We start from the raw sequence: 19,530 nt of genomic DNA, 5'->3' as shown, positions 1-19,530 counted from the left end.
CCGGCCACGTCCTTGAATTCGCTGTGGCGGTTCAGGCCTCTCCACCGCAAACACCCAGCGTGAACCTGTCCATGTATGCCCGCTCAAGTTCGCACGAACGTGAAATCGCACAGCGTTGAAAGAACACCTGGAGTGTGGGTATATGGAGGCTCGCGAAGGACGCTGCTGCTGCTGCTGGGCAGTTGGAGGCAGTCGCCCTCCAGAAACAACAACGGAGGGACAGAGAAGCGATTCTCACAACAACGAGCAGGCGGCTAAAATTCAGCAAATTGGCACAGTAGGGGGCACCGCTGGTGTATTTGCCAGTCATCTCAGTCGGCCGACCCGTGGCACCTGGGTCTGTTCCGTAAGCTGCCGTCAGCGAGCCTTCGACACTTCACGCGGCTTAAGGGTGCACGTGGCCTGGCACAGGCGCCGTGGTGACGTCACCGCCACTTAGTGGCGAATGGCGGGTATTGGAGTTGCTCTCTAGCTGCACTTGCCCCAACAGTCCCTTCAGGTGCGGTGTGTAAACTTCGCAACTAGGGAGACAAAGGCGGCCGGGCGTGGTGCTGGCCACCCACTCCCACGTGTGCCGTACCGGCTTTCATAGGTGCTGCTCGCTAACCGCGCTTGCCCCAACAGTTTATTAAGGTAAATAATAAAATAATAGAAATAAAACATAATATAATACAACGACGGCTGCCTTGCGTTGTGGCCGCAACGTCGTGAGAATTGTATTTTATTATGTTTTATTTTTATTTTTTTATTATTTCCCTTCTACGTTACATTACCGAAAGAACCAAGAAGATGAATCCCTGCAGTCACGAAAGCTTTAAATCGAAGTTTATTAAGGCTGTACGGGGGATATTTGCCTTACTACATCCAGCGAGTAACTGGTGCGGTGTGTAAACATCGCCACTGGGGAAACAAAGGCTGTCGGGCGTGGTGCTGACCACCCATGACCCCGTGTGTCGTGTCGGCCTTCGTAGCTGCTGCGACACCCTAACAGCACTTGCCCCAACAGTATGTTGCATGCTATACCTGGGCATAGTTGCCTTAATATTTGTAAATCCCATCGTCACCCGGTCATCGTCATCGTCGTCAGCCCTGTCTTCGTCACTGCTGGATGAAAGCTTCCCACCCCTGCCCACCTCCATCTCTCACGGGTCTCGGGTCGCAGACGATCCATCTGCGTGCGAGCCCCACGTGACCGCTCCATCTCCACCGTGTAGCCTCGGCCGCCGTTCCATCGCCGGTCTACATCCATCGTGGCGTCATCCCTTGCGGCCGATGGCGCGTCCCTGCCCCGTGCCCAATTGCCCTGCTGAGTAGTTAATAGAACGCGACGTTGCTCAAACCTGCGTCTGTTCTCTGTACCGTGTGGCTCCTCTGTCTCTCACTTTCGCTCGAGCTCCCCATAAATCTTCGTGCACTTTGCATTCGCTCGTTCCTCCGTCAATGTCCGCGTTTGTGATCCGTATGCCACAGCCGGTAAATGTGCGCTGATGGAAAACTTTCCGCTGTGCTGTTTGGGGCGGTGCGGGGGTGGTGGGTCACAGAGGAGCGTTGATTTCCACTTCCGAAATTGGGGCCACGGTGGCGAGATGTTAAACACATTTCCTGGTATACAGGAGGTCGTGGGTTCGATCCCGACCATAACAATACCCGTATATGTGGGGCTTTACTGGTAGGAACCTCCTGGAAACACCAGCCCACAGGGGATTGTTGTGTCCGTCCGTCCGTCGTGCATCCAAAAATGGGAGGGGTGGGGCTGGGTGGGGAGGGGAGGGGCTGGTCACCCCGTGGTGCCCTTATAAAACTCAACGTTTAACCTACTCGCGCCGGCTTGTGCCCGCCCTCACAGTCGGGCATATTTGCGGAATACACCACGCCGCCGTTGACCCTGGCCATTGACCGAGTAGCCCAACGTTCCTACCAGCTCCCTCCGCAGGAATGTGTTCATGTCTCTCTTTCCATCCCTCCGGTTTTTTCCCCTCCACATTTAGAATCGTTCATTTTTGAATAATTGCCTGTTGTACATTTCCACACGACGAGCTAATTCGTTGAGCTTTCGCGAGTTGCCAGCTCGTTTATGAAAAAAGAGCTGCATAGCTCAGTGGGGTCTTACCCGGTAGAATAAAAATGTAGTTTAGTTTTCGAAATCAATTTTCCAAAAGCACTCTCGCCGGCTTCCCGCGCGGCTCTTTGGTCCATGATGTACATCATCAATCATCTTTAGAATTAGAATCTTTATTTATCCCGGAAGAAACGGATGAGCTATAAAGATCTTGCTTTAATGCACGGGTGTATTTAACACGCGTGCATTTAATATTACGTGCGTTTCCCCTTAGATATGCACATACCTGTAAATATTATACATATTTAACACGTTATTACACCTTACGATTGCTCTGTTTTTATGTTCCAGAAAAATATAATTTCGAGACCTTGACAAAGATGGCCGCGACGGGGGGGGGGGGGGGCTCAACATAAACGTAGGCGAAACAAAACATAACACAAGCCGTGTACACAACAGGATCGCGAAACAAAACATAACACAAGCCGTGTACACAACACGATCGCGAAACAAAACAATCTATTGAATGGATTGTGCACTACACCGCGCGCGCGTGTGTGTGTAAATCCCCGGGGGGAGGTCATTATTTGGCTTTCACGTGAATAATCTGAGCCATCACAATATTTTCTTCTGAAAAGGCGAGAATGTGGAACACACTTTCACACACACAGATAAAGGTTCCCCTCCCCCCCCCACTATGTAGCCCACACAGGCTGTTGGGGCAAGTGCTGTTAGCGATCAGCAGCTCCGTAGGGTCTACACGGCACGCGAGAAAAGGGTTTGGTGTGGCCAGAACAACACGTGGCCGTATCGGTCTTCCCAGTGCTGATGTTGTACACCAAAGTCGTAGCCATGGGGTCAACATTGGGGTCCCCCCCCCCCCAGAAAAAAATCTACATTTGAAAACGAATTTCCTGCCTAAAATATAAAAAAATGCACTAACACATAGGATGGATTTCGATTTAAAGCTTTCGTGACTGCAGGGATTCATCTGCTTGGTTCTTTCGGTAAAGTCACGTAGAAGGGAAATAATAAAATAAAATAAAAAAATCTTTTATTATTTCCCTTCTACGTGACTATACCGAAAGAACCAAGAAGACCGGATGGACTTTTTATTTTAAAAAAATACAATAATGTCTAATAGTGTATCGTATTACATTGCTCCGTTTTTTTTTTCTTTTTTTACCTTTTCTTGTTTCGTTGTATGTAATGGCAAAGATTAGGGATTCATAAAGTACAACCATAACCACAATCGTATTAACAGAAATCTATTTTATAAAAATATATTGGGGGGGACATTTTGAGCATATTTGAATATTGGGGGGGGGGGGGATGTGCCCCCCCCCAAAATATATTATAATTACGGCCTTGTTGTACTCACACACACACCACAACAGCTACTAATTTAAGGCTCAGTCGATCCAAGGGGAGGACCCAGAACCGGTTCAAATAATCGTCGCCGGTGTTGGCCGTGAGCGGGAATCGAACTCGGATCGCGGAGTTCGTAGTGCAGCGTAGCGCTAACCGCTACGCCACCGCTCCCCATAAAGAAGACAAAGAACCCCCGTATAGTCTTAACAAAGTGTTGGGGCAAGTGCTGTTAGCGAGCACCTATGAAGGCCGGCACGGCACACGAGGGGGTGGGTGGCTAGCACCACGCCCGGCCGCCTATATCTCCCCAGTGGCGATGTTTACACACCGCACCAAGTACTCATTTGAGGCTGAATCGACCTAGGGGAGGCAAATGACCGGTTCAGGTAATCGTCACTGGTGCTGGCCGTGAGCGGGAAAATAACTCGGGTCGCCGGGTTCGTAGCGCAGCGTAGCGCTCACCACTACACCACCGACACACACACACACACATTCGCACAAACACACGCGCACACACACACACGCGCGCACACACACACGCGCGCGCATACACATGCGCACAAACACACGCGCGCACACACACACGCGCGCACACACACACGCGCGCGCATACACATGCGCACACACACACGCGCGCGCATACACACACGCACACACACACACGCGCACACACACACGCGCGCATACACACGCGCACACACACACGCGCGCGCACACACACGCGCGCACACACACACGCGCGCATACACACGCGCACACACACACGCGCGCGCACACACACGCGCGCACACACACACGCGCACAAACACACACGCACACACACACACGCGCACACATACGTTCACACTCACACACACACAAGCACACTCTCACACGCACAAAAGACAAAGATCCCCCCTATAGCCTCGAACAGACTGTTGAGGCAAGTGCTCTTAGCGAGCACTTCTGAAGGCCGGAACGGCACACGTGGGGGTGGGTGGCCAGCACCACGCCCGACCGCCTTTGTCTCCCCAGTAGCGATGTCTACCCACCACACCAGCTACTCACTTGAGGCCGAGTCGACCTAGTCGACCGCACAACAACAACAGCAACAACCGCCATTCGCCACTAAGTGGCTTGTGACGTCACCGCGGCGCTCGTGCCAGGCTAGGTGCACGTTGAGGCCGCGTGACGTGTCAAACACCCGCTGGCAGGAGGTCACGGGGCAGACCCAGCAGGTGCCATGGGTCGCCTAACTGAGATGACTTTGCGACCCCGCACACAAACACTCTGACACGCACTCTCAGCTTGGCGACTTTGTAACACGAACACTGCTGCTCTTTTTGCAGTCCAGACAGCCGCGGTAACTTTTTATTCCACTCCGCCCAACCCCAAAACGGAACGTATCTCCCCATCGCACGTGCGCTGCGCGAGTTGCGTGTTGCATGCGAAATGTGTTTTGTTTTGACGCCATGTCTTGGCATCGCACAACTATACCCACAATGAGTACACTCACAATGAGTACACCCACAATGAGTACACCCTGCAATTAGTACATTCACAATTAGTACACCCACAATTAGTACACTCACAATGAGTACACCCACAATTAGTACACCCACAACTAGTACCCACACAATGAGTACACCCACAATGAGTACACCCGCAATGAGTACACTCACAATGAGTACACCCACAATGAGTACACCCACAATGAGTACACCCGCAATTAGTGTACCCACAATGAGTACACTCACAATGAGTACACCCACAATGAGTACACCCGCAATTAGTGTACCCACAATGAGTACACTCACAATGAGTACACCCGCAATTAGTGTACCCACAATGAGTACACCCACAATGAGTACACTCACAATGAGTACACCCGCAATGAGTACACTCACAATGAGTACACTCACAATGAGTACACCCACAATGAGTACACCCGCAATTAGTGTACCCACAATGAGTACACTCACAATTAGTACACTCACAATGAGTACACCCACAATGAGTACACCCGCAATTAGTGTACCCACAATGAGTACACTCACAATTAGTACACTCACAATGAGTACACCCGCAATTAGTGTACCCACAATGAGTACACCCACAATGAGTACACCCACAATGAGTACACTCACAATGAGTACACCCACAATGAGTACACCCACAATGAGTACACCCACAATGAGTACACTCACAATGAGTACACTCACAATGAGTGCACCCACAATTAGTACACCCACAATGAGTACACTTACAGTTAGTACACTCACAATTAGTACACTCACAATGAGTACACTCACAATTAGTACACCCACAATTAGTGTACCCACAATGAGTACACTCACAATTAGTACACCCACAATGAGTACACCCACAATTAGTGTACCCACAATGAGTACACTCACAATGAGTACACCCACAATGAGTACACCTACAATCAGTGTAACCACAATTAGTACACTCACAATTAGTACACCCACAATGAGTACACCCACAATTAGTACACCCACAATGAGTACACTCACAATGAGTACACCCACAATGAGTACACTCACAATGAGTACACCCACATTGAGTACACCCACAACTAGTACACTTACAATTAGTACACCCACAATGAGTACACCCAAAATGAGTACACCCACAATGAGTACACCCACAATGAGTACACTCACAATCAGTACACCCACAATGAGTACACCCACAATGAGTACACCCACAACTAGTACACTTACAATTAGTACACCCACAATGAGTACACCCAAAATGAGTACACCCACAATGAGTACACCCACATTGAGTACACCCACAATTAGTACACCCACAATGAGTACACCCACAATGAGTACACCCACAATTAGTACACCCACAATGAGTACACCCACAATGAGTACACCCACAATTAGTACACCCACAATGAGTACACCCACAATGAGTACACCCACAACTAGTACACCCACAATTAGTACACCCACAATGAGTACACCCACAATGAGTACACCCACAATGAGTACACCCACAATTAGTACACCCACAATGAGTACACCCACAATGAGTACACTCACAATTAGTACACCCACAATGAGTACACCCACAATGAGTACACCCACAATTAGTACACCCACAATGAGTACACCCACAATGAGTACACTCACAATTAGTACACCCACATTGAGTACACCCACAACTAGTACACTCACAATGAGTACACCCACAATGAGTACACTCACAATGAGTATACCCACAATGAGTACACTCACAATGAGTACACCCACAATGAGTACACCCACAATGAGTACACCCACAATGAGTACACCCACAATGAGTACACCCACAATTAGTACACCCACAATGAGTGCACCCACAATTAGTGTAACCACAATTAGTACACCCACAATGAGTACAACCACAACTAGTACACCCACAATTAGTACACCCACAATGAGTACACCCACAATGAGTACACCCACAACTAGTACACCCACAATGAGTACACCTACAATGAGTACACCCACAATGAGTACACCTACAATGAGTACACCCACAATGAGTACACCTACAATGAGTACACCCACAATGAGTACACCCACAATGAGTACACCCACAATGAGTACACCCACAATGAGTACACCTACAATGAGTACACCCACAACTAGTACACCCACAATGAGTACACCCACAATGAGTACACCCACAATGAGTACACCCACAATTAGTACACCCACAATGAGTACACCCACAATGAGTACATCCACAATTAGTACACCCACAATGAGTACACCCACAATGAGTACACCCACAATGAGTACACCCACAATGAGTACACCCACAATGAGTACACCCAAAATGAGTACACCCACAATGAGTACACTCACATTGAGTACACCCACAATCAGTACACCCACAATGAGTACACCCACAATGAGTACACTCACAATGAGTACACTCACAATGAGTACACCCACAATCAGTACACCCACAATGAGTACACCCACATTGAGTACACCCACAATGAGTACACCCACAATTAGTACACCCACAATGAGTACACCCACATTGAGTACACCCACAATGAGTACACCCACAATTAGTACACCCACAATGAGTACACCCACAATTAGTACACCCACAATGAGTACACCCACAACTAGTACACCCACAACGAGTACACCCACAATTAGTACACCCACAATGAGTACACCCACAATGAGTACACCCACAATGAGTACACCCACATTGAGTACACCCACAATTAGTACACCCACAACTAGTACACCCACAATTAGTACACCCACAATGAGTACACCCACAATTAGTACACCCACAATGAGTACACCCACAACTAGTACACCCACAACGAGTACACCCACAATTAGTACACCCACAATGAGTACACCCACAATGAGTACACCCACAATGAGTACACCCACATTGAGTACACCCACAATGAGTACACCCACAATTAGTACACCCACAATGAGTACACCCACATTGAGTACACCCACAACGAGTACACCCACAATTAGTACACCCACAATGAGTACACTCACAATAAGTACACCCACAATGAGTACACCCACAATGAGTACACCCACAATGAGTTCACCCACAATTAGTACACTCACAATGAGTACACCCACAACTAGTACACCCACAACGAGTACACCCACAATGAGTACACCCACAATGAGTACACCCACAATCAGTACACCCACAATTAGTACACCCACAACTAGTAGACCCACCGAGGCTTTGCTCCGTCGCAGAAACTGCGCGCGTCCTCCAAGCGTCCGCCGCGGCTTCCCTCTCGCCCGTGCGGGTAGTCCACTTTGAGCAGTTCAGTGGCGCAAGGCGCAAGGCGACGGCTTGAAAGACCCCAGCGGTCACAGTGGCTCTGGGTTGAAGTGGGTGCGTGGGTGGACGCAGTCGCGTGCGGCCAGGCAGAGGGTGCCATGCCCTGCACAATCCCCCCCCCCCACCTCTCTGGTGGCCAAATCAACGAGTTGCAGGCCCCACTTGACAAACATCAACAGTAAAACAAGTATAACCCGTAAAAACAAAGTTTTTCACTATAAATCCTTTATATGCGTGGCGGCTAGAGTCCTCTCGTCCTCTGGCTTGAGATGGCTGCCACCTATGGGTCAGATGATTGCCTGCCACCATTAAGCAATTGGTAATTAAATAGAAAAAAAAATTCCTAAAAAGTGTAAAGTTATGGGAAAAAAATTTCACGAAAATAAATTGTCACGCACAACGAGTCTGTGTGCAAAATGTCAGCTCGATTGGATCACGGGAAGTGGGTTAAAAAACGACCGAAAGATTTGCACGGTCGTAAGCGCGCAAGCGCTTACGATTTGAAGCTTTCGTGACTGCAAGGATTCATACTCTTAAGGTTTTTTCGGTAAAGTCACGTAGGTAAAAAATAAAATTTAAAGTTAATAAAAGTAATAATGGAAATAAAATAATAAATCACGACGTTTTGGAAGCAACACAAGTCTCCCACCTGATGACGGAGACTTGTATTTTATTTCCATTATTTTAATTTTATTTTTTACCTACGTGACTTTACCGAAAAAACTTAAGAGTAGGTAACTTTTGCGCAGCTGTAGCGGCTGCATCTCGCGCCCCCTACAGCGTCAGCTATTCGAGACCATGAGCGTGACGACCGCGTGATTAAGGCGAGAGGGGAGGCCTCGATATATTATCGCCTAGGTGCGACCGTGCGATGAGACAAATTAAACATTGGCGGCTCCCATATGACCGATTTGCTGCACCGCCTGAGCTGATAATTGGAGTCGCCACGCCACTGAGCGGACGATAAACACAGGACCTGGGATCAGATGTCACCGCCGCTGATGCAAATCGTTGGACGGTGAATCGAACTCAGATCGCTCGCTGGGGTCAAAGTGCAGTTGCGGCTTAACCGCCGGGCCACACCGCTAACATAGCCGCGAATAAGTATGCATTATTTAAAACTGAAATTTGTAATACGATAAAAATAACATTACATTAAAGGCTGTGAGGGGGGGGGGGGGGGACCCATTTGCCCTGTTGACAGAGAAAGGGAGAAATGTTGTAAACATCACGGCTGGTGCTCGCTCTTACTTAAACATCCGAGGCAACTCCCCAGACGGCATGACCTCCATTAGAACACGGTCAAGTTGGTGGGGGAGGGGGGTAGAACTTCCAAGCATCTTTCTCTATTCTTTAAATAGTCTTACCCGATCTAGCACAGCCAAAGTCGCGTTGTAGCCACCCGTGATGGATATGTTTTTTTTATTATATGCGGATAATGCATGTTGTCTCTGTAATGAAAATATTAGCGGAAGTCATGTTGTCGGGATTTCTTTTTGCATAATGAAGTGATACAATGTAATATATTTATGTATGCGTGTTTACCCAGTAGGGCGCTGTCAAAGCTTTATTTAATTTTTCTCGCGGTAGGAGGGGCGATGATTGTTGCTCGCAATGTGTTATCCCAATCGAGGGATGTTTTTTTTATATTGGCCACGATGGCGATTTGTGAACTACCTCGCCTGGTATACAGGAGGTCCTGAGTTCCAACCCGACTCTGACGACTGTTTATTTGGAGTTTGCGTGTTCTCTCTCTCTCTCCACGTGGTCACATGGATTTTTCTCCGGGTCCTCTGGGTTTTCTCATTTAGTATCAACGTGCGTTGAGGATTTTTGCAAGACATTTGCGCGTGATAAGCCACGTGTTTGAGCTGTAAATGTGTGGCCAAGTCGCTTCTCAAAAATAGCTACATAGCTCAGTGGGCCTTACCTGGTTAAATATAAAGAGCTTAGTTGTGTTGTAGTTTACAACCTGGAGAAACGCCAGCTACATCAGCGTGAGAACTTACAAGGTCTATATACAATTGGAACCTCCTTTGCCAGTAGCAAAATATGATAATTGGTTTTTTACCCTTTTATCTGGCAACAAAACTGACGCCTTTTTTACACAGAGTCATGTTTTCATTGACCACAATACATGCGGTCAGAATGCAAACAAAAAGCACACAACTCTGATAATGTATGCACTGTCCTTGAAATTGATTGGTCCAACACATTGATTGTGGACCAACACCATGTGAGACGAGGCTCTAAGAAAAGCTGTCTCGAGTGTGGACCAATCAATTTCAAGGACAGTGCATTCATTATCAGAGTTGTGTATTTTGTTTGCATTCCGACCTCAGGTATTGTGGTCAATGCAAACATGACTCAAGGTCTATATACTTACAAAAATACAAATATCCACGGTTATAGCCTTATAAGACTTTTGGGGCAAGTGCTGTTTGTGAGCACCTACGAAGGCCGGCACGGCACACGAGAGGGTGGGTGGGTGGCCAGCACCTCTCTCGGCCGCCTTTTTCTCCCTAGTGGAAATGTTTACATGTCGAATCAGGTCGTCATTTGAGGTTGAGTCGACCTAGGGGAGGCTCCGGACTGGTTCAGATAATCGCTGTCACCTGGTGTGGTCCATTGCAACATCTGTGACCCCTCAGGCACACGAAACGTCCTCCTTGTATGTTTACACGCGAGAGCAATAATTGCACAATGCATTCAGATATTTCTCAAATGTAATGCTGCTGTGAACGATTTTTTTAAAGTGATTTGGTCCACGCCAGCTTTCTTTTTACCGCAAATTAATTTAATTTAATATCGATTGTGTTTGCACGCTGCTCTTTTCTTCCCCCTGTAACGCAGTTGACTCTGCACTGATCTCTATTTGGTTGATTTTGCTCTGATCTCTATTTGGTTGATTTTGCACTGATCTCTATTTGGTTGATTTTGCTCTGATCTCTATTTGGTTGATTTTGCACTGATCTCTATTTGGTAGATTTTGCTCTGATCTCTATTTGGTTGATTTTGCTCTGATCTCTATTTGGTTGATTTTGCTCTGATCTCTATTTGGTAGATTTTGCACTGATCTCTATTTGGTTGATTTTGCTCTGATTTCTATTTGGTTGATTTTGCTCTGATTTCTATTTGGTTAGTTTTTCTCTGATCGCCATTTGCCTGTCTCTGCTCTGATCGCTATTCGCTTCATTACCTCACTCGTTTCCACCTCATCGCCTCTGCCGACAATTGGCGACGCTGGTCACTCACTCTCTCTCTCTTTACCAACGAGACTCCTCTCTCTCTCCTCACTCAACCGGTTGCCTCTGGTCGCAAACCCATAGGACGGGCACCGCGGCCCCCCCTCTCTGCCGGATTGGCTGCTCTGTGATCCATCTACGTCGGGCCTACGGGGAGTGCCCGTCGACTCGGACCGCGGGAGCCACACCGTCGCCTCGTGCTGCCCCGGGACCTTCTCTGTGCACGTGCTCGCCGATTGGGAGTCGCCGCGAGCCTGGCTCTTCCAAGATCCCTCCTCCAGGTGGGTCTCGTGTGGCACGGCGCCGTCCGGTTTAGCCTCGTCGTATTTGAATTTCGATTTAAAGCTTTCGTGACTGCAGGGATTCATATTCTTGGTTCTTTCGGTAAAGTCACGTGGGTGTACTAATTATTTTATTATTTCCCTTTTACGTGACTTTAACCGAAAGAACCAAGAATACTCATCGTATTTGTTAGCCGGGATGTTTTTTTTTTCTGTCGCGCGGCCACTCAAGACGCTGGATCCGTGGTCCGCTTGTCATTGTATCTCATTTGCGATCCTCCCCCACCACCCTCCCCCCCTCCTCCTCCTCTCCATTTCCCACGAGAATCCCATCTCTCTGACCGTCTGTCCATGCGTCTGTCTGTGCATCCGTCTCTCTGGCCATCTGTCCATGTGTCCGTCTACCTGTCTATCTATCCGTCCATCCATCTGTCCGTCTACCTGTCTATCCGTCCATCCATCTGTCCGTCTGTCCGCCCGTACGTCCATGCGTCTGTCCATCCATGCGTCCACACAATCTCTCTATCCGTCCGTGCACCAGTCCGCCCAAGAACGGGGCAGGCACATCCGGCGTAGAGATGGAGCGCTGCGCATCGGGCTCCTCCGCTGCCACCTTCGCGTCGCTGGTGCTCGAGGGCCGGGCCGAGTCCCTGAGCGCCGAGCGGCGGCTGCGGCTCATCTCGGTGCTGGCCCGCTACCTGCGCCTCGACCCCTACGCCGTGACGCTGGCGCCACTCGGGACGCCGTCGCAGCTGGCGCGCCTCAACCGCAGCGCGGTCGCCGCTAGTGGGGCCTTCGGGCCACGAGACGAGACCGGCCGGGCTGCGAGCCGTAAGGCCGCGCTGCCGACCGGCGGCGGCGGCGCTGGTGGGCCGGAGGAGAGTGCCGGTGCTTCGGGGCCAGTTCGGCTCCGCCTCCGAGACGCTTCGGAGCGCGAGGCGTCGGGCCCCGAGACGTTGGGCCCAGACCCGCGGGGCCGTGAGCTGCCGGGGCCGGAGGGCGGCCTCACGGAGGTATCGTGGCCCGTCGCCTGCGGCCCCTTTGAGCCGGCCACGGAGCTGGCCCAGGTGCTGTCGCACAGCGTCGCCTCGGGCCGGATGTCCGACGTGACGGGCCACGCAGTGGTCGGCTGGCGGGTGCTGGTCGAGAGCCGCGGCAGCGGCGGCGTCGATGGCGCCGACGCCAAAAGCGGCACGGCAACGTCGAGGAAGAGGATGCTCACGGCCACGGCCACGCCGGTGCTCATGCCGGCGACGACGAGGCTCCTGCCGGCGTTTGAGGCCGCCGCCAGTGATGCCGAGGGAGCGGTGGCAGTTGCCGCGTGCTGCGGTTTCGGTGTCGCCGTCGCCGCCGCAACCGCCGCCGCAACGGAGCTCTCCCCATCCCCCGTGCGCCTCTCCACTCCGCCCTCTGGCGATCAGACGGATTCAGACTCGTCGACCCAAGCCCCCTTCCCGAGCACGTGGCCCAGTCTGCATGACGCACAGGGGGTGGCCCGACCCGACGGCGGCGTCGCGCTGACGGGTCTCCACAGCTCAACGGTGCCCGTCGTCGGTGACCGCGCGTCGCCCTTTCCTCTCGCGCCACCCACGGTCCCCATCGCCGGCACGCCGGCGTATCCGTGCACTCCGACGGTGGGCCACTCCACCGGCGCCGGGCGCTCCAGTAGAACGGCTCCTCCCCCGTCGTGGAGAGGTTCTCCATCGCTCGGCAAGACAATCGCACGCGCGTCCCAGCCTCGCTCCGGCCGCGTCGCGCCGTCGTCCGCGCCGCCGGAGTTGCCGTCAACCCGGCTCGGCACCAATGCCTCCCGGGACTTGCAGCACCGGCAATCTGAGCCTGCGAGTCTGAGCGGCACGGGACGCTATGAAACAAATTGGCCGGGGGTGACCCCGTCGCTATCCGATGCTGTGCTGTGGCTCGAGGCGATGGTGAGACCATCTCTTCTCTCGCCGGTTATAGCCACGACCGCTGGCCCTGCCGTCTCGCCGCCAGTGGCGACATCGCCCATGGTTTCGTGGCTGAGCGCAACGGTGCCGGAGCTCACGCCGAGTGGCCAGCCGGTGCCAGCAGCAGGCGGCGGGCAGGCGGGGCAGCCGTCCTGGTCGTCGTTCTGGCAGCGGACGCCAGAGATGAGTTTGGTGACGACGTGGCATGAGCTGGTGGGCCGAGCGGGCTCACTCACGCAGCTACCACCGCCGCCGTCATCTCAGATTATTCAGAGTTGCCAGCCTCAGCGGGCGAGACACCCCGTGTCGTTTCCTGCTGAGTGGAGTGGCTCGACGGAGGACGCAGACGTTTCCTTTGCGCCGAGCGCGACGCAGGGTTCAGACTGCTCCTTCGGGGACTCGCTGCACGACGGCTCGCCGCTCGGGCACGGAACAATGGAACGCACACGTTCGCTGTCACCACAGCGTAGTGGCACGGCCATGCCCCACGACTTTTTCTCTTCTGTTTATGCAGCCGAGCAGGCCAGAGATGCATCATCGGTCTATGAAGTACAACATTTGGATGATTCGCAGCACGGATACAGAACGGAGAAGCCGGTGCACTCGTCGCCGATTTACGGCACAATCTCTCCCAGCGATTCACTCAGCGCTCACACGATGGAACGAGCCACTGATGCCTCGTCCCTTTTCAAAACGCGACAGCGAGGCGATCCGTCGCTCCTCTCTTGTGCGGCAGGGCCCACTGAATCACCTCCCGTGTACACAGCGGAACGGCGTGGGGATTCATCGTCTCTCTGCACGACGGCGCAACTCGATGACTTACCCTCCGGCCGCTCCTCCCCCCACGCCACACGCCAACCAACTCCTTCACCGTTGCTTTACGAAACGGAGCTGCTCGCCACCAGAGCCCAGCCCTCACGGCGGACGGAGCGAGCCGGCGATGTGATTTTCCTCCGCGAAGTTGGCGGCACCGGCAGCCCTCCGGCAAAAACTTTCGGGGCCCAACGGACCACTTTGCTCGCGGCGGAAGCGGGGGCAGTGCTTTCCCGCGTGCCGGCCGCATCTCAGCAGAGTTTCTCCACCGCTCCGAGCACCGCCGACAGGGGTGCCGTCCCCGGAGGATGGGGTCACGGAACCGGCACATCCGTCACGGTGACCTCCACCCCCAGCCCGGCGTCCGAGACAGCTCCGCTCGGAAGATCGATGGGACCAATTCCAGCGTCCTCAGCTCTGCTGTGGGATGCATCGCTGAGCCTTGCTTCCGATTTGCTTCCATCATTCATGCCACCGCTGCCCGCCGACTTGACTTATCGCCAGCCTCGCGAGCGCTTTACCACCGCAGCAGCCGCCTCCTCCTCCTCCTCCTCCACCCCCTCCGCTGGGAGCGACTCCCCGGCACCGCCGGCGACTCCCGGTGGCGCCACGGGACGAAGGGGCGGGGTCCAGCCTCCGCGATCCGACTCCGGCGCCCGTCCTCACGGCCCGGCCAAGTTCGACACCGGGTGCGGACGGGGGAGTTGCGGCATCGATCCAGCCGAGCCTCCGTTCCTCCACGTCTCCCGAGTTCCGGTTGTCACGCACGGCCGTTGCCAGTGATGCCGCCGCCACTGGCGCCGCTGGCACCACCAGTGCCATGACGACCGGGGAACCGGTGCCAGTGGAGGGCAGCGTCGTCGGGAGGAGAATTCGTTCGAGCTGGGGGGCCTGTGCCCCCCCCTGCGAGTCTGACCGTCGCTCCGTCACCTCGCTCTGCCCGCACGGAGGAGACCCCAGCGTTGGCGAGCGCAGGTGAGGGCCTGTCATCTCGGCCAGGCCCGAAGGCCGCACACACACACACTGCGACGTTTGTGATGGATAAGAGTTGACATGCTTATTGGATTGAGCAAGTCGATTGTAAAGGCCATGAGTGGATTAGTGTGTGAGTAGGTGAATGGGTGGGTGGCTGATTTTGTGGGTGGGTGATTTTGTGGGTGGGTGATTTTGTGGGTGGGTGATGGAGTTTTGTCAGCGGATGGTGAGTGGGTGAGTGGGCAGGTGGATGGGAGAGTGTGTTGTTGTGACCTGGTGGTTGAACACAGAATGCAGATGAGACGAACTAGCATCTGCTGGAACGAGTCCTCAACTTGGGAACAGGTGAGTGAAGTTCGTTGTAAAAAAAAATCAACACGTGGCAGTAGCAATAGAAGAGTGATGAGGAGGCTACTGACTGCCAGTGAGTTCTGGGTCAATGGCAAGTTCGTGCCATTGTGTGAGCGAGTACAAAGGCACGTGACGCGGCACACACACAAATGATGATCCCAAGAACAAGCATCAGCACCAACATTTTTAGAACAACCTTCGTTTCCTCTCCCTTTCTTCATATCTATATCTACATGAAATGTGTTTTTAGGTAAGCACACCAGGCCCGGTACGACGCGTCAGTGGTTTCTGGGGAGGCAGAAAAACCGCGACGGGGGAGAGGTGGGGAGGAGAGAGACTTTCCGGTGCCTGCCACGAATGAACTACAATACCTTGATGATCTCGTCAAGCAACATAAACCATAACGGGAACTCCGGTCATCCTTGCAGCAGCCGCTTTTGGCTCGGCATCGAACAAATGTGGTCACAGCATCGCGCGCTTTCAGATGGACTCATGCGGCCGTCTGGAATGCTCTTCATTCCGATTTTTTTTAGGAAGCGACTGGAGCTATGCAATTTTAAATAATCTAAATTGAAAACGCACGTCTTTGAAATAATTTTGTGTTCAGTTTGGTGTTCTTCCCCACGCATCTCCGATGAACACGGCTGACTGCGTACGATGCGAAAGCAGTTCAACTTACATAAATGCACGTGACATCACCCTGCCGCGTGCTTAGTGCACAATAGCTTTGCTTTTAAACCATCGACCTAAAACAAAATCTAAATGGTAACTTTTGACTCAGCCCATCATTCCCCTCTGGGGTCGTATCAACGAGTCCTATATCGTGATGGGAAGTCAACGGCAGTCGTCCTATGCAGAGACCACGTCCTGGCCATTAGAATGTGGAATTTCCACCACCGGCTCTTGCAGGGATGCGAGTGAAAGTCGAGCAGCCGATGACTCCCGATACCGATCTGAGCAGCAGGAAGTCACTTGCTCTCGACTTCCTTTGATCGGGAATCGAACTCGGTCGGGCAGGCTCACAACCCCCCCGTAAAAAACCTCTCCTCCATCCCGAGAGCCCCATCCACTCTCAGCTGACGATATAAAATGTCCACGCATCTCCGGTTACTGTCCCCGAGGCCTCTCCGCTTCTCTCTCTCGTTTTAGACTTCGGAGGAAGGGAAGGGGGGCCACCATCTGGCCTCAAACTCCACTTTTTACCCATTTTGAGCTTGTGGGACACACGGGTGTTCGGTAGCCGTGTGTCTAGCAGGGTGTTGCGCCCGTGTCCCCGCGTAAGGGGGGTCAGTCAGCCAAGATGCTTTTTTTGTTGTACTTGAAATGATGTTAAAAGTTTGGAGTAGGGCGTGCTGATGATTTTTTTCTAAGTATAACCAACCCGGTTTCAAGCCCTACAAGGTGGTCTCAACTGACGGAGGGATGTTTGGTGCCCCACACGTCATTAAAGAAGACCGATATCGTCTGATAAAAAAAATATAACCAATGTCCGGCCGTGACAAAAACGCATGTAAGTAGGTTTGTATTGTGCCTGAGGTACATCTTGGACGGTCAAGCGTGTAGTTGGGGTGAGGGTATCCATGAATTTCGCCTTTCTTTCCTTTGCCACATATGTGCCGTGCACCAATTTAAAACGCAAGAGTCTGAGCGGCAATGCTCTCGGGCGGGATTTCGAGGCTTGCGATATTTTGCCGCCGTTCCTGCGGTTGTGATCTCCTGGGAGGAGGATTTTCCTGGGTTGCTGATCTGGGTCTCAGTGGCCTTCCCCACCCAGCAGATGAAAAGCCTCCGCCCGTCTGTATTTTAAGATTCGGTTCTTCTGGCAGGCCTGCGATAGGGTGAGGGGCGTCCATCCAGGTTGTATGTCGGCAGGACTTTTGTTGCGATCCTTTGTTCGTTCGCTTGTTTCTTCCCTCGGCGTTCGTAAAAATCACGAAACTTTAGAAAATAATGCTGAAGCAGAAAATTCCTTCTAGATTTGAAGCTTTCGTGACTTCAAGGATTCATACTCTTAGGGTTTTTTTCCGGTAAAGTCACGTAGGTAAAAATAAATAATAAAAATAATAGAAATTAAATTATAAATCACGACGTTTCGGAGGCAAAAAAGTCTCCGTCATCAGGTGGGACCGTCACAGCTAGATTTACTGTATCAAGTGAGGCAAAAAAATTCAAGATACAAGTTCATAAATACAAGTTAAGGGGGGGGGGAGGAGGGGGGGAGGAGCTTATCTGAGTGTGGTAGCCAATGAATGGAACGTATTGGAGGGGGAGCGGGGCTAAAAGAGAACAATAGGTCACGTGCTAAAGGTGCACATGATGCTAGAAAAGAACGACAATGCACATGTTGTTTTACCCAGTGTTGGTGACAATCCAAAAACTAAAGAGGGAGAGTGCTGTTGAACGCTGGGGATGTGAGGCAAGATGCCAAGAGACGAGCCCTTAAATACAAGTTAAGGGGGAGGGGGGAGGGGCTTATCTGAATGTGGTAGCCAATTAATGGATTATTTCTATTATTATTTCTATAATTTTTATTATTTATTTTTACCCACGTGACTTTACCGAAAAAACCTAAGAGCATAAGATTGCTGCTGCAGACAAACCACATTTGCGATTTGTAACTCTGATCCTAACCCATATATTGATAGTTGAAGTTTAATGTGCAATTATGTTGAGTGGTTATTGTGCGTTGTCTTGGTGTGGTCTGGGACTGTTTTGTTGATTCGTTGCATCGCCCCAAGCTTGCATTTGGTGTTGACAAATCGACAGGAATTGATGTACCCGCACAATGTGTGGTTATTGCATTTGGGTTATATATTTATATATCTAGGTATTTATTTATTTACGAGTTCATAAAGCCTGTCTTCGCTGGGCAAAATATTGCAATAAATATAATAATTAGCTCGATATGATTTATTTACATTTTATGTGGGATCAGACGCTAACTATTCCAAAAAATATATTTTTCCGCAAGAAAAATAATTGTTGACGACTTGATTCAACTTCTTACATTTAAATACGTGCCTATCGCAAACGACTCAATTTAAAGATTACGTTTTTTTAATTAACTAGAAATAACAAACATTAATGAACGCAATACTATATGAGGGGAAGCCGCATGAATCAGAAATATCTCCAAAACAATGAAAGATAGAAAAATTGTTTCTCCCCTTAATGTTATTTGCTGTATAACGCTCTATCAAGCATAAAAGACGCAATAATATATTTTGAACGGTTTCTGAATGAAAGGCACAAACATGTTTATAGGGCACTTAAATTCGAGATTTGGGGGCCTCACAAACACGTGTGTGTGTGTGTACAATATGCCATCCTGTAGCGGTTAACACGGTGAGCTATGGACCCAACGACTCAATATCAATTCTCTGCTCGTGACCGATAACAGTTGCGAATATTTGAACCGATCTTGGGGCTCCCCTAGGCCGAGTCAGCCTCAAATGAGTATCTAGTGCAGAGTGTAAGCATTGCTACCGGGGAGACAAAGGCGGCCGGACGTGGTGCTGGTCACCCACCCCCTTGAGCGCCGTGCCGGCCTTCGAAGAGATGTTAAAGGTTAATACTGGTAGGAACCCACTGGTTTCACCAGCCCACAGGGGATTATTGTGTCCGTCCGTCCGTCGTGCAGG

The 19,530-nt window shown here is 51.2% G+C and overlaps 1 protein-coding gene across 1 annotated transcript in view; it reads left to right on the top strand.

The window, feature by feature from the left end:
* LOC133356816 (mucin-17-like) overlaps window positions 1-19,530 on the top strand; it is a 137,181-nt gene that overhangs the window by 20,933 nt on the left and 96,718 nt on the right. The window contains exons 3-4 of the mRNA XM_061574524.1: window positions 11,605-11,801; window positions 12,343-15,538. Coding sequence (XP_061430508.1) covers window positions 11,605-11,801; window positions 12,343-15,346 — 3,201 coding nt within the window. The 3' untranslated portion in view covers window positions 15,347-15,538. The remainder of the gene's footprint in view (window positions 1-11,604; window positions 11,802-12,342; window positions 15,539-19,530) is intronic.

Source organism: Lethenteron reissneri, chromosome 55, assembly GCF_015708825.2.
Source record: "Lethenteron reissneri isolate LAM-NWPU_2019-01 chromosome 55, ASM1570882v1, whole genome shotgun sequence".
Taxonomy (NCBI): Eukaryota; Metazoa; Chordata; class Hyperoartia; order Petromyzontiformes; family Petromyzontidae; genus Lethenteron; species Lethenteron reissneri.
This window is presented reverse-complemented; position numbering and strand designations above follow the sequence as displayed.